Source organism: Fukomys damarensis, unplaced genomic scaffold (genome assembly GCF_012274545.1).
Source record: "Fukomys damarensis isolate Sample0158 unplaced genomic scaffold, DMR_v1.0_HiC HiC_scaffold_30, whole genome shotgun sequence".
In the NCBI taxonomy this organism is placed as follows: domain Eukaryota; kingdom Metazoa; phylum Chordata; class Mammalia; order Rodentia; family Bathyergidae; genus Fukomys; species Fukomys damarensis.
The window spans coordinates 58,663,873-58,678,076 of NW_022900942.1; the positions used below are offsets into that span (position 1 = coordinate 58,663,873).

Genomic DNA, 14,204 nt, shown 5'->3' on the forward strand with positions numbered 1-14,204 from the left:
TCTCTTTCAAAATGGATGGGGAAATAAGATACTTCTATGACAAAGAACACCTGAGAAACTACATGAATACCAAACCAGCACTACAAGCAATTCTAAACAAGATCCTAGAAAAAGACAATGAAGGCAACAACACCATGAGGCCCAACAGAGCAAATCAAATAGGCAAGGCAAGAAATTAAAAGGAGAAGGTGAAAAAGTAAAAAGAGTCAACAAAAGGCCAATAACATGTCAATAATAAGTCAGTACATATCAGTTATAACCAGCAATGTCAATGGCCTCAACTCACCAATCAAGAGAAATAGACTGGCAAAATGGAATAAGAAGCAAAATCCAACAATATGTTGTATACAAGAAACATACCTAATGCAAAAAGCAGCCCATAGAATGAAAGTGAATAGGATAGAAAACAATTCTCCATGTGACAGGAGCCCAGAAAAAAACAGGGGTAGCAATCTTATTTGCAGACAAAGCAAATTTCAAACCAAAACTGATTCTAGTATTATTGATGTAGGACGGTACTGTACCATACTCCTGTGAATGTAAAATATCTTGTACCTGCTTTATGATACATAGTAGTGACTGTGCTTTATCAGAGCTATATTTAATGATATTACTCTAGAATGTTCTCTTTACAGATGATGATTACGATACTAATAAAAAAAATGGTGCCAGGTACCACAACAGCAACAGAACTTTGCTGTTTTCTGAATATTGTTCTTTTCTTCTTTTTTTTTTGTTGTTTGTTTGTTTTGTTTTTTTAATGGAATGTGCTGAATGTCTATAATTTTGTTCAGATGACTGCAGAACCTAGAAAAGCTGTTACTGCTATCGATGCATAACATACTGCTATTATTAGTCTTTTTATATAAACATAAATATAAATATATATATACATATATATATAAAATGAATTTTGGGAAACTTTAACAGCGCTGTCAACTTTGGAAAAAGTTATCCCAATTTACTGTGTTGAGTTGGCATTGTACAGAAATGGACAGCCATATTGGTCCAGAAATGTTAATTTAAAAAATTTTTTTTCTTCCATGTGTACAGGGGTAACGCATTGCACTAAATATGTAAGGTCATATCTATGTGGGTTTGATTACAGAAACTAATAAAGTATTCTCTAAATAATGAAAAAAAGAATAAGACTACAAGAGCAAGAAGTAATTTAAATATGTTAAGGGACCATTTTCATCTCCAGAATTAAGGATTATTTTAATGTTACAACATTGCCTTTTCTCTTTTACTTTTCTTTTCAGTTTTATTTTAGGATTCCCTATTTTTAATGTTCATACAGAGATTTCTTTAACTGAAATACCGTATAGTTTCTCTGGTGTGAAAAACTGTAACAGTACACAGGATCCTAATGAGATAATTAATAATGTGCAATAGGAAGTAAAGGGCTAAAGGTGTAGGGAAAGTGGGAAGGGTGGGGGAAAGGTAATAAGGGAGAGGAAAAAAATATGAGAAACTGAAAAAATGGAAATAAAGTGTTTGTAGATGGGGAGGGGAGGAGTGGGGTGAAGGGAGGGCAGGGACAAGGGGAAAAAATAAGAATCAAAACCTATTATGTAAAGGTACAGGATCCTAATGATGAATGTAACTGTACTGTATACCTAGATTGTACCAATAAACTCAATAAAAAGAAAAAAACAAACAAACAAAAAACACAAAAAAACCCACTTTTCAGGGCCCGGGATTTAGCTCAGTACCTCCGCAGTTACCTCATAAGTGTGACGTCCTGAGTTCTATCCCCAGTACCAACCAATCAACCAACCAACAAACAAACAACTTTTCAACTATTTAACAATGGAATGTTAAGTAAGTAGCCACTGGACATAAACATTAAAAAAGATGATCACTGAGAACCTGGAAGGTATTCAAGCACTGCTGAATAATCAGATCAAGAGTCCCCAAACCTGCTTTTTTTTTTTTTTTTTTTTTGGTACCGGGGATTGAACCCGGGTCCTTGCGCTTACATGCAGGCCACCGAACCGCTGAGCTAAATCCCAGCCCCAAACCTGCCTATTTTAGAAAGCCATATGGGCAATTTTAAAAGGAAGAGAGGGCCAGGCACAGTGGCACACACCTATAATCCCAGGATTTAGAAGGCTGAGACAGGAGGATCACAGTCTGAGACCATTTTGGGCTATCCAGTAAGTTCAAGATCAACCTGGTTTCCAAAAAGTCAAATTAAGTAATTACTTAATTAAAATGAAGAGAAAAAAATTATGTGAAAGTCCCACTCACATCCAAGTGAATTAGAATCTGCAGGGATGGAGACTGAGTAATATGCTCAGAAGTTCCTCTCCAGATACTTCCAAGCTTTAGAACAAGGAACCTAAAAATTTCCATGCAAAGTTCTTATGTTTTATTTGTAAATAAGTACTTGTCAACAGTGAAAATCTGTTATGATGGATTATATTCCCCTCTTTAAATGTTACAGAAAATTTGTGAATATTGAAAACATCATCCACATGCGCTCAGCCACTCACAATGGCGAAGGCGAAGGCCTTGATTCAATGAAACTCTCCATGGGTTGTAATAAAACTTTCACCATGGCACTTACAACATGCTTACCTCTTCTAACTCCTCTCTGCACTCCCAACCCCCTAGCTCTGTAGTACCTGAACTTGGCTTTTAATTTTGACTTAAAATCATATCTAAGAAAAGCATTAACAACAAGGTTAAGGGCCAGTGGTACCACCGCCTGCCTTGCAAGCACAAGGACCTGAGTTTGATCCCTGGTACCAAAAACAAACAAACCCAAACAAAACAACAACAGAACAATAAGGTTAACACACAGGCATCTCATACTGATGCTCTTCCTCTAGCTATACATTCAAGATTTGCCTTTTTGTCATTTTTTTCTTTTACTGGCTGATTACTAGTCACATATACATCGTGGGGTTTTTTTGTTTTTGTTTTTTTACTTCTGTAAGAAGACACTAGGGATTGAACCCAGGGCCTGATCACTGAGTTATATCCCCAGCTTTTTTTCCTTTTTTTTTTTTTTTTTTTAAGAGAGGGTCTTGCTAATTTACTAAGTGGCCTAAGCTGGGCTTGGACTTGACGTCAGACTCCCAGAGTGCTGGAATTAAGCATGCATCACCATGCCCAAGATAAAGTTCAAAAGTACTAAACACGCTATTATCAAAATAATTTCAATAAGCTTGGGATAAAATAGAAGAAAATTTGCCACATGGAAGAAAAAACAAGTAACAGAAAATAACAGATAGTGATCTTCAAGTTAACAGACTATGTGTCCAGCACAATGAAGGAAACACGCACACAAACTCACACACACACACACACACACACACACACACACACACACACAGGCACACACAGAGTACATTATATAAGATTAGAAGGATTCAAAGTTGTTAAATTCCCCAAATCAAATCAGACACACATGTTTAAACACCGCATTGTTTCTCTGTTGTAAGAAACTGAAAGTAGACATAAGGACTGAAATGTATAATGGATGTTGGAAAATGGGAAGAAAATGTTCACATGGGAAGGGAAACAAGGGAGGAGGGAGGGAGAAAGGAAGGGACAAGAAAAAGTGAAACTAGAGGGGAAAAATGGAAACAAAGCTTTTGTATGTAGGAAGGGGAAGAGACTTGGGGGGGAGATAAAATAAAATTTATCAAAAAATCCCAAACTCCCAAAATCTATTACCTACAAAGGAAAGAATATTAGAAGGATGTCAGACTGCTTACATTGGAATATTAACAATGAGAAAACATCTTCAAAGTTTTGATGGAAATCTATTCTGAATCTAGAAATTTATATCCAGTCAAAATATCAACTATATGTTATAGTAAAATAAATATTTTTGGAAATGTAAGAACTCTGAAAATTTATTTCCTGTGAATTCTTTTTCAGCAGTTACTTGAGGGTAAGTTATAATAAAATGAGTTTAACAACAGAAAGCTCTGTTAACAGCTAAAAATGAAAATCAATACAAAGGAAAAACAGGCCCACATCTTACTAACCATGTTCACTAGTACACCCCAAAGGTCTAAACTGGTGCCTGATACAATGTAGTTACCCCATAAATACTTGTTGATTGTCTAAGACGAGATTAGTAAAATAATGGAATTAATGCAGAGATCCAAAGAAGAGAAATCCAGCATCGCAGCCATAGAGTGGCCTAGAAATGAACAACTTAGGAAGTTTTTTCAATCCAAGAAGTTTTATCTTCAAGAAAAAAACCTACAACCTGGCTCAGTGTTGCACAACTGTGGTCCCAGCACTCTAGGAGACTGAGGAAGGATAATCCCAAATTTGAGCCCAGTCTATGGTGACTGAGACCCTGTATATCAACAACAACATATATAGGCTAGAAATATAGTTTGGTACAAAGGACCTAGGTTCAATCCTCAGTAACAATAAAAAAATAAATAAATAAAAAGAACTACAACAAAATAGTGAGTAGAATAATAAAGAAGACATTAAGTATTAATGACATGGACAGGAAAACACAGTTCTTATCTCAATCTGAGAAAGGGTAGCTAGAAATACTGAGAAAAATGAAAATATACATATAAGTCACTGTCATAATATAATAGTGGGCTGATTTGGAGCAGCTGACTGGGGATAGAGGAGAAAAAAAACCTATTTGACTTGAAAATTAGAAATACCCTCTTTGTGTGGTGATGACAGCAGACAGGTAGAGAAGGAAATGCAATCCAAGCTCTGTAGTGAATATTTATACAGTCAATAAATAATCAAATACAGTTTTCCATTTTCTAAATTCTATAATCAACTTATATGAACCAAGCACAAAAGACTAAAATCTGACAGAACTATTAGCCTCAACAACACTTCGGTTGCACAGATTCTACTGTGAAGGCAGAGGGTAAAAGAAAGGAAGAGAGATGCACAGACAGAAGGGTTAAGGCAGGCAAAACAGCAACATATTCTTGTGATACAGAAGTAAGGCAAGGAAGGCATTTCAGAGATGAAGGGATATAAAGCACAGAAGTGGAGGGAGTTGTGGTGGGGAGGGGAAGGGAAAGTAAAAAGGATTAAGATGTGACATGTGTGTACTATTCCCCAAGATCAATGTAATTATGTATCACAAAAATATACTAATCAAAAAAAGAAACTAAAAACCAAATAAAACAATAATCTAAATATATGTATTAAGGTTGAAAGGTGAAACAGAACTAAAATAATAACTTCAATTATAAGAGAGGGAGGTTTAAAATAACATTGGTCAGAATTATAAAATTAAGCAACAGTCTTTCACTTATTCATTTCTTCTAGTTTTTGTCAACCGCCACTCTTAAAAATATCTGTGAAAGGGTTCAACTCTTGATTGCCTGCTGATCCCGGCTTAATTTTAAATGGATGAATTAGAATTTATCAGACTAACAAGTATGTTCAATTTGTTTGCTCTTCCCAAAAAGACCTTAAATTTGTTTTTATTTGAAAGAGTTTCAACAAACACTCCAATATACTCTTTATAAAATCTATTTTCTGGTCATTAATGTGAGTACCATTATTCACAGCTGTTCCTAAATGTTCTCTTTTCCTTCTATTCAACTTTATATTCTTCAATAGGTGGGTAGAAAATTCATGGCATGATATTAATTTAGTAGTAGGGAGTGTGTGTGTTTGGTACTTGGGATTGAACTTGGGTCCTTGCGCTCACAAGGCAGGCAGCAGAGCCACTGAGCTAAATCTCCAGCCCCTAGAGGTATATTTTTATACATATGCCTTTTCTCATTTCTTTCTGAGGACTCTTTAAGATTTGACCAGTTTCATGAAGCCTAATTTAATGAAATTAAGGTCATAGTTCTTTTTAATGTGGGGGCTGATACTGGAAGTTCACTCTGTACCTTGGCATCTAGCACTTAATTTTTGTAGGTGATAAGGCAATTTTTCATTTAAGGAAACTGAGCTGGCAAAGAATTGAGAATCAATCCAGGATTACAGTCAACAGACAGTAAGATTAAATCTGATACCTTTATTAACCTATATGGTTTCTCTTATTTTATGATGTTTTGTCTGTATGTTGTCTTAACTTTATAAATAATGCTCTGAGTGCTCTCTTTTATCTTGCTATCTCTTCTTAGGCATAGATCTGAATTTTAACACAATACTCTTCAGGAGACCTTCTCTAACTTCTGAGACTAGGTTAATTTGCTTTGTGCTTTCATAGTAACCTGTATCTACTGTCACAGTGTGAATCATAACTTTGTTTTAATTATATTTTTTTGCTTGTCTTTCTCTAGTAGATTATAAGTTCTTTAAAAGTGACATTATGTTGATCACTTGAATTTATAGCACTGAGTGTCCAACTGCTTACAAACTAAAACCAATGTCCTATATTTTTTGCTAGGGGATAAAATCCTCTCTTACTCAAGTGTAAGACTCACCGATCTTCTAAAACTTTAATGGTTTCTTGAAGGACTTTCTGTTGCTCTCTCAATTGTTGATTTTTGGTGAAGAACTCTTCCAGTCTTTGTGCATCTCTACAAGTCAAGAACAAACGTGTTTTCAAGGGAAAATATGCTACAAAAAGTTTTTATTACAAATCCAAAGTTTGGTCTTAGTACTCACACATTATCATGAACTTTTTATATGAAAACAAAACAACTTAAAAAGTGAGGTTTCAAAATCTTGTTAATCAGAGTTCAAATCACATTAGAATTTGTTCTCCAGCATTTGTATGTGCTACAGGGATGTTTCCCTAAGTACTATTCATCAACCAATGCTGGAACATAGAAGAAGGAGTGGAGTCTTATTTGGCCACTGACTCAATGGCTATCAAAATACATTTCTTTTATTCTGTTGCAACAACGGATATCTCTACTCACATTATCTATGTTTCAGTTATGGAGAATTTTCTATTTCTGTTAAGAAATTGAAAGTATGAAAAGTCCTGCACAATTGCAGGATTTTTAAATATTTCTTTAAATTCCTTAATTTAAAAAATACTTAAAAGAAAACAAAGTTTTATTTGTAGGTGAGTAGTTTATTTCTCAGTAGCTAGAAAGGTTAATTTTCTTAGAAAAAATGCTGAATGGATTAATATGGTAGATGTCATTATTTATTTCCTCAGAGAAAAATAAAGCCACTGTTTTTTAAAAATAATAGCTAATAAATAACATTATTAGAGTCACTAATTGATCATTAAGATAATCATTTCAGTTCATAACAATAGATACAAGAAAGGTAAACCTTACTTCTAGTTCCACTAGCAAAACCCTTACTCTAGAGAAGGTGTAATAAAGCATACCTTTAATTCTGATTACTGAGGGATTTACTTACTCATCTGTGCTTCCAAAATATATAACCCCAATCTACCTAAAGTACACAGGTACAGATTACAATATACATTAAAAGGTAGCTAAGACCAGTTGTTTCCATTATTTAATATTAAAAATGTTACAGGTGGTTTTAGAGAAAGTAATATTCAACCTTCATTTATAAATTTAAAAAGTCTTTTCACATGGCTGATTAGTTACAAGTGTAGAGTAATATATTTTATATAAAAAGTGCATTTATGGCTGGGGATTTAGCTCAGTGGTTCTGCCACCTGCCTCTCAAGCACAAGGGCCTAAGTTTGATCCCCGGTACAAAAAAAAGTGCATATATGATAAATCTATATCATTTTTATGTATGTTTAGACAGTCAATCTCCAGGAAAATGACTGATTCAAGCTAAGTGCTACAAAAGTATCATTCAAAATAGCAATACTTTTAAAAATAAAATTACTAGGCCTCTATAAAGAATCCATTTTAACAAAACTAATTCCCTTCAAAAACATTTAGTTGAATGCAGCTTAAAATATATAATCAATAGCATACAATGATTTCTAGCCTTAATACTGCTTCTTAAAAGCAGCCAACATTTTGACTCTAAAGGATGTCATTCTCATCAGTAGCTGTTGCAAGATCATTCATTTCAACACTGACCCAAACTCTGAAATATTAAATTTGTGGCATTAGAAAAAACTCAAGGGGAACAAGAAATCCTACATGGTGGTGTTAAACATACAAAGGGAAGACTTGCAGAGTAACTCCAACACACAGTGATTTAGATACTTCATTGGTATGCAATTAAATCATCATATCAAGTGATAATACTCTTTCTGATTAGCTGGCCTATAACAAAAATGAAGAGGAAAACAACAGAGCAAGTGTACTTCATAATTTAAAATTTTAAACTATTCAAAGTAAATATTTTTTACCCCCAAAGAAAAGCCAATTTATCCCTAAATAAAACAAAGACGTTTCCACTGTTTTATTTCAAGTGTGTAGAACATGAGAAATTTCACTTCTGATTAGGAAAATGATACTATTTTTGGTTCAGCCAATAGATACAACTTCATTATATTTAATTTTGGAGTAATTTTTAGTCATAAGGCTTATACATGAAGTTTTCTTCTGTAACCATGTAGATAATTCTTACATATGTAAATTAATATTATCAATATTAACTCAAGTACATTAACAGGCTGGAAAGTTTATAAAATCTCTCTTTTCCACAGAAACAAAAGAAAATTTGTGCCATATAAGGAGATCATACCACTGGGTTCTGAGCCATAGGAGGAGGGCTAGTGAAACTGTAGTGACATTTTTGGCCTACTCAACAGCCATTGTAACTTTTTATTCCTTGCTAAAATTAATATTTCTTTTCTCTAATATCTAGTAGCTTCTTGGACATAAGTTGATCTTATGTTTTCACTTTGGAAATAATTTCAGACCTACAAATAAGTTATAGAGTAACTATACACCTATCACTCAGCTTCTCAAAATGGTAACATCTTGTGAAATCATAGTTCAATTATTAAAATCAAGGCATTAACAGTGTCAAGAGTATTTTCTAATCTATAGACCTTATTAAAATTTCACCATCTGTCCCTCTAATACCATCTCTCTGGTCTAGGACTGTACATTTCATTTCACTGTCACACTTTTTCCAATCTGGAGCTTCTCCATCCTTCTCTGCCTTTCACAGCCTTGACACTTTTGACATTTAGCCAATCCTTTAATTTGTTGACAATCTGGGCCAGGAGTTTAGCTCTGTGGTGCTGTGCCTGCCTTGCAAGCACAAGGTCCTGAGTTTTAACTTCCTCTAAGGAAGAAAGCTGTCCCTTTATTCAATAAGAATTGTAAATCATTAATATAATTATTTCTTGGCCTAGTTATCACAGATTTTGCCATTGGTAAATTTTTTCAAGTTGTCTTCTACATCTTTTCAAGTGCTGCCTTTCTGAACATGAGCATATTTTCTGGCACCTAAGATGTTCCAGCTCATCTTTTATGCTCCACTCCTCTATAATATTAGTTCTCTCTCCAAGAACACTGTTTCCTTTCCATCAAAAATGCTGTTTAGAAATTAATACCCAATATTAAGGTGTGCTCACTACTACTGGGTGTCATTACTTCCAGGCCTAGTCAATGGGTCAAGCCTAGGAAATACTTGTATATCCTCACACACATTCACAAATACCTATATCTATTTCTCTCATCTCTAAATATATATTAAAAACCCTGGTAACTGCAACTCCTATTAAGCAAGACAGAGTTAATTTACACTTTCCCATGCTCTATGTGTTAACTCCATCCTCCTGACAATAAGAATTCTAGCACAAAATATCAACAATATATTTACTTCTTTGCTCTATCCTAGAATACACATAAATTAGTCTCAAAGTCGATTTGTCTGAACCATGCATAGTAATTCAGTTCCTTTCCAGTTTCCGTTTAGGAATGACCACACAATTATGGTACACAAATTAGAGGAAGTCTGCTGGGGTCTGCTATAGCAAATTTCTATAATTAGTAAAAAGGACATAAAGATGTTCAACAATTAGAATGATGATGGTCATCTTGCCATTTTGCCAAGATTAAGAGGCAAAGTCCAGTATTAACAATGGTGGAGTAAAAAAGAATAACCTGAAGCTCTAATGATTTTGAGTCATTGGTTAAGCAGTGCTAGAATGTCTTTTTGAGACCTTCTATGTTGGAGGATATAATTTTCTTACTGTCAAAGTCAATTCTACTTGTTCTAGCAATAATAATATATCAACCTAAGAAGATATGCATCCTAAATTTACTACTCAGGAAAGCCTTTTAATTTCCTTTGTATATCTCTCTCTCAGTCATGAGAACTACACTGAGCTCTACCACAATAGCAGAGAAATGAGTTATTCTATGGTTCAGGAGGTTTAAAATGACATCTTTTAAGATAATGGAAAGATGGTAATAAAGTGGCTGTAGATGGGGAGGGAGGAGGGGGTGAAGGGAGGGCAGGGACAAGGGGAAAAAATGAGAACCAAGACTTGTCATGTAGAGGTACAAGATCCCAGCAATGAATGTTAACTGTACTGTATCCCTAAAATGTACCAATAAACTCAATTAAAGCTGAAAAAAATAAAATGACATCTTTTAAATAGGAACACATACACTTTCAACAATGTAAAACATTCCAATGTTACCAAGAATTATTACTAAGACTAAGCAATTCTTTTAGACAAAATTTCAAAATTTCGTAATTTTATGTTTCTGAATCTATGTCCACTCACAAATATGACTAAGGTGTGAAAAAATTCATATTTTTCATTCATATTATAATAAACAATTGGATACATACTGATGATTAGTAACTCTAGCTTTTAGTTATAGCCTTGGGAATGTTAAGAACATGAAGTAAGGGAGGTCTGCAGATACATAATATAAAGCGAATGTAAAGTCACCTTCCTGAATGTGGTGTTGCTAAAGAACCATGAGTAAAATCTGCTTAACTTAGAAAATGAGCTAATTTAGCATTTAATAGCCAATACAATTCAGGAGTCCTTTGGAAGTTCCAAACTACTAATAAGGGGTCTCAAGATAACTACTTGGCTTCCATCTCTTATATGAGTTTAGAAAGCCCAGAATTGTTCTGTTCCCAATCTTGCAGCACTTTGAATTGTAGGTGCTAATACAGCTGAAAAAAGAATGCTATGCAGAACAGTTCTCATCTTAACAAATACTCTATGAAAAAAAATGTTAAATTTACGCATGCATGTTAACTAAGGCTATACTTAAAATCATAAAGTTGTTCTTTTTACTTTAGAACTGTAAAAAATTTCTGTAAATTAGTTTAAGCCATTTAATTTCTTTTTAAATAAGAGGCTTAAGTAGCTAATTTCTTTTCAAATAAAATACTGAGATCAAACAGGGTAACGGCACCAATTACTTTATAAATACTACATCAGTGCTACATACTTTACTGATACTTACAAAATGCGTTCCTTTTTCAGTTTGGATATTTTTACTTGTAAACCTGAAAGGTAAAAAGAAAAACATCCAGAATGTTTTATTTATACATTTTACTATTTCTGAGGCAATTATCTAAATTCCTTTATGAGTCAAATGCTACACTATTAAATCACTTCAGTCTAGCCTCTGAATAATGAACTATGTCCCAGTGAACCAGAGAGTGTATTCCCTTTACTTTTACCTGAGGTCACAAAAGTATACAAGCAACATTAATGCTTTTAGTCTATATATGACAGGCAAGTAGGATGAAGATTTCCCCACCTAAGGTGAGTTATTTCCTAACAGCAAGGGCAAACATCTAATTAGAAGTTCACTATAAATGAAGACCTATTATAATAAGTCTACAAAATGCTACCAGTAAGAGTGCTTATGTAAGCTCAAATCTTTCAGGATTAAATGTAGCAAGAAGTCCTGGATTAGAAGCAAAACTGCTTACAGAAAAGTATCCTTGAATTGGACCCTTGAATTACTACTGGCCTTACATATCAACAACTTGGGTTATGACTGGAATTTTAGTTTTGACTCACAATCAAAGTCTTGAGTTATAACTCAAATGCCAGTCTGTCCTGTGTGGAGCTGAGAAGTCCTGGGCCAGTGTCTCCCTAAGGACAGTGAAATCTGCCTGGAAGAATGTGGCCTAAAATTATACAGGAGGGAGACTTTGAAGGCTGAGGAGTCTGAGCCTTCAATTGACCCTGGGGTTGATGACAATGTCACTATAGCAGAGTCCACAGGCTTGCAGGTAGGTAGTGGTGATGTTGAGGAACTGGTGGAGGAACTGTCTACAGAGAAACTTCAGTAACTTCTGGCTGAGAAACAGAGAATGGCAGCTAAGGAGCTTTCTCAAGAGGAGGGGGAGTAACAACAATCAGTGCAGAAAAGCTCTTCTGAAAGAAAAGTATATCCTGGAAAAAAATGAAAAAAAAAATGGACAGAGCTACAAACATTTATAGAGAAGACCCACCCAGACAGAGAAAAGCTAATCATTGCATTCACTTGCTTAAGGACAGTGTCATGTCTTACTACAGAACAGTGTTAAAGAAAAGTCAAAAACAGAAAACCTTGGACTAGTTTTTAGTTCTGTGACCTAGTGAGCCAGAAACAAGTCCTAGTGGATTACAGACTCTCCCAACAAAAGAAAGGATAACAAAGAGTCAGATTCCTGATGTTCTTATGGAAGGGAATTCTCCTTCCAAACAATAACCACCTTCCACTTCATCCTCCCTTCTTGTAAGCCAAAGATGTCGATTTGAATGGTGACTACAGTATGATATTTTTATTTCTGGTGAACTAGGCACATTTTATAAGTCTTTTGTGACTACACTAGGAAAATTATTGGTGTTTCTGGTAAATTACGAACATTATGCAACCCTTTTTTATTATGAAAAGGTTAGCTAAGTGGTGCTTTGGGAGGTTCGGAATGCATTATGGGTATTTCCATTATTTGCTATGAGAAAAATAGTCTTGACTTACAACCAATTTGAGTTGCAACCAGCCCTCTCAAACATATTGAGTTCATAAGTCAATGATCCACTGTAATTAAAGGGTAGCAGCATTTTTATCTCAAGACATTTGTTGTGTATTTTAAATTTTAATTGAGTCTGACAGAGCAAAAGAGATGACCATTTCTTATGGGACTCAGGTAGTTACTGAGAAGAAAGCAGCCTTATGGGCACTGAAACTGCAAAGAATATGTTTAAAATAGCATAGCATTTCTAATTTTAATAGGAACAAAGAAGAAAAACAGCCAATAAAGAAACACTAAAATACACCCATTTCAGCTAGCAATTAAATTTAAATGCAAACCAAAATAATTACTTAGGAAAACTACACTTCTATACTGGATATATTTGAACTTGTACAATTCTTTGGAATGCAATTTAACAATATGCTAAAAGTCGTTTCTATCAGTACCTCATTTTGTGTATTGGGCAAAAGCAAACAGAAGTACAAATGCATTATATGGTCTGGACAATCTGATTAAAACTACTACAAAACACACACACTAACAAACTAAAAAGAATCACACCAAAAGTTGATTAGTTGAATTTTTCTAGTCAAATACAAACATTTCTCTGTTCCTTATTTTTTGCAAGATGATTAAAATAAAAACATGTTTTTTTAATTCTTAAACCAGTGCTTTTTCTATTCTACAACTTCCCCAACTCTATGTATTTTAACAACTCAACATAAGTTGCCTATAAAAATGTAAAGTTTTATATCTACTCAAGAATTTCTTTTATTTGGCTAGAGTCCCCAACAAGTAGTTATCAGCTGAATAATTTCTGAAAAATCAGATTATTTACTATTTGCCTTTCATAGTTTATGGAATTAGTAAGTTGTACATTTAGAAAAGCTTCCTGTATCATATTTATATTAATATATTTATCATTTCCAGTAATGAGATTGTTCATATTATGTTTAATTTAGTACAATCTTTTGAATAACATAATTTAGACAAATAGGAATGTTCTCCGCTTTTTCCGTTGTACTGGGGATCAAACACAGGACCTTGCACTAGCCAGGCAGGTGTGGTGCACAAATAAGAATTAAAAAAAAAACAAAAACCAAACTTCTACATTTCCTCACAATTACTCCAATACTGCATGAAGAGATCATCTCTTTATATTGCCCACGGGTAATAATTTAATGCCATGAAATCCACACACTGTAGAAAAATAAATGCACTGAAGTGATTTTCAAGCATTACACTTTTGCCTTATCTCTTGAATTTCATCTCTAGGAAATGTCCAACTGATATGACACATTTTATTCTCAATGCTATACCCTAAAATGTAAGTAAATGAAAGTGTTATTTGTGAGAGATTTGGAAAACAGTTAAAATATAATACATAACAACAAAGGGAAAACATCTTTAAAAAATGTTAAGAGTAAAAGCTAATGTGATCTATT

At 34.0% G+C, this 14,204-nt stretch overlaps 1 protein-coding gene across 4 annotated transcripts in view; it reads right to left on the reverse strand.

The window, feature by feature from the left end:
- Rbbp8 (RB binding protein 8, endonuclease) overlaps positions 1-14,204 on the reverse strand; it is an 88,956-nt gene that overhangs the window by 64,479 nt on the left and 10,273 nt on the right. For all 4 annotated transcript variants that reach the window (XM_010638713.2, XM_010638712.2, XM_010638711.3 and 1 more), the window contains exons 3-4: positions 11,253-11,295; positions 6,396-6,491 (exon numbers count right to left, since the gene is read on the reverse strand). In XM_010638713.2, coding sequence (XP_010637015.1) covers positions 6,396-6,491; positions 11,253-11,295 — 139 coding nt within the window. The remainder of the gene's footprint in view (positions 1-6,395; positions 6,492-11,252; positions 11,296-14,204) is intronic.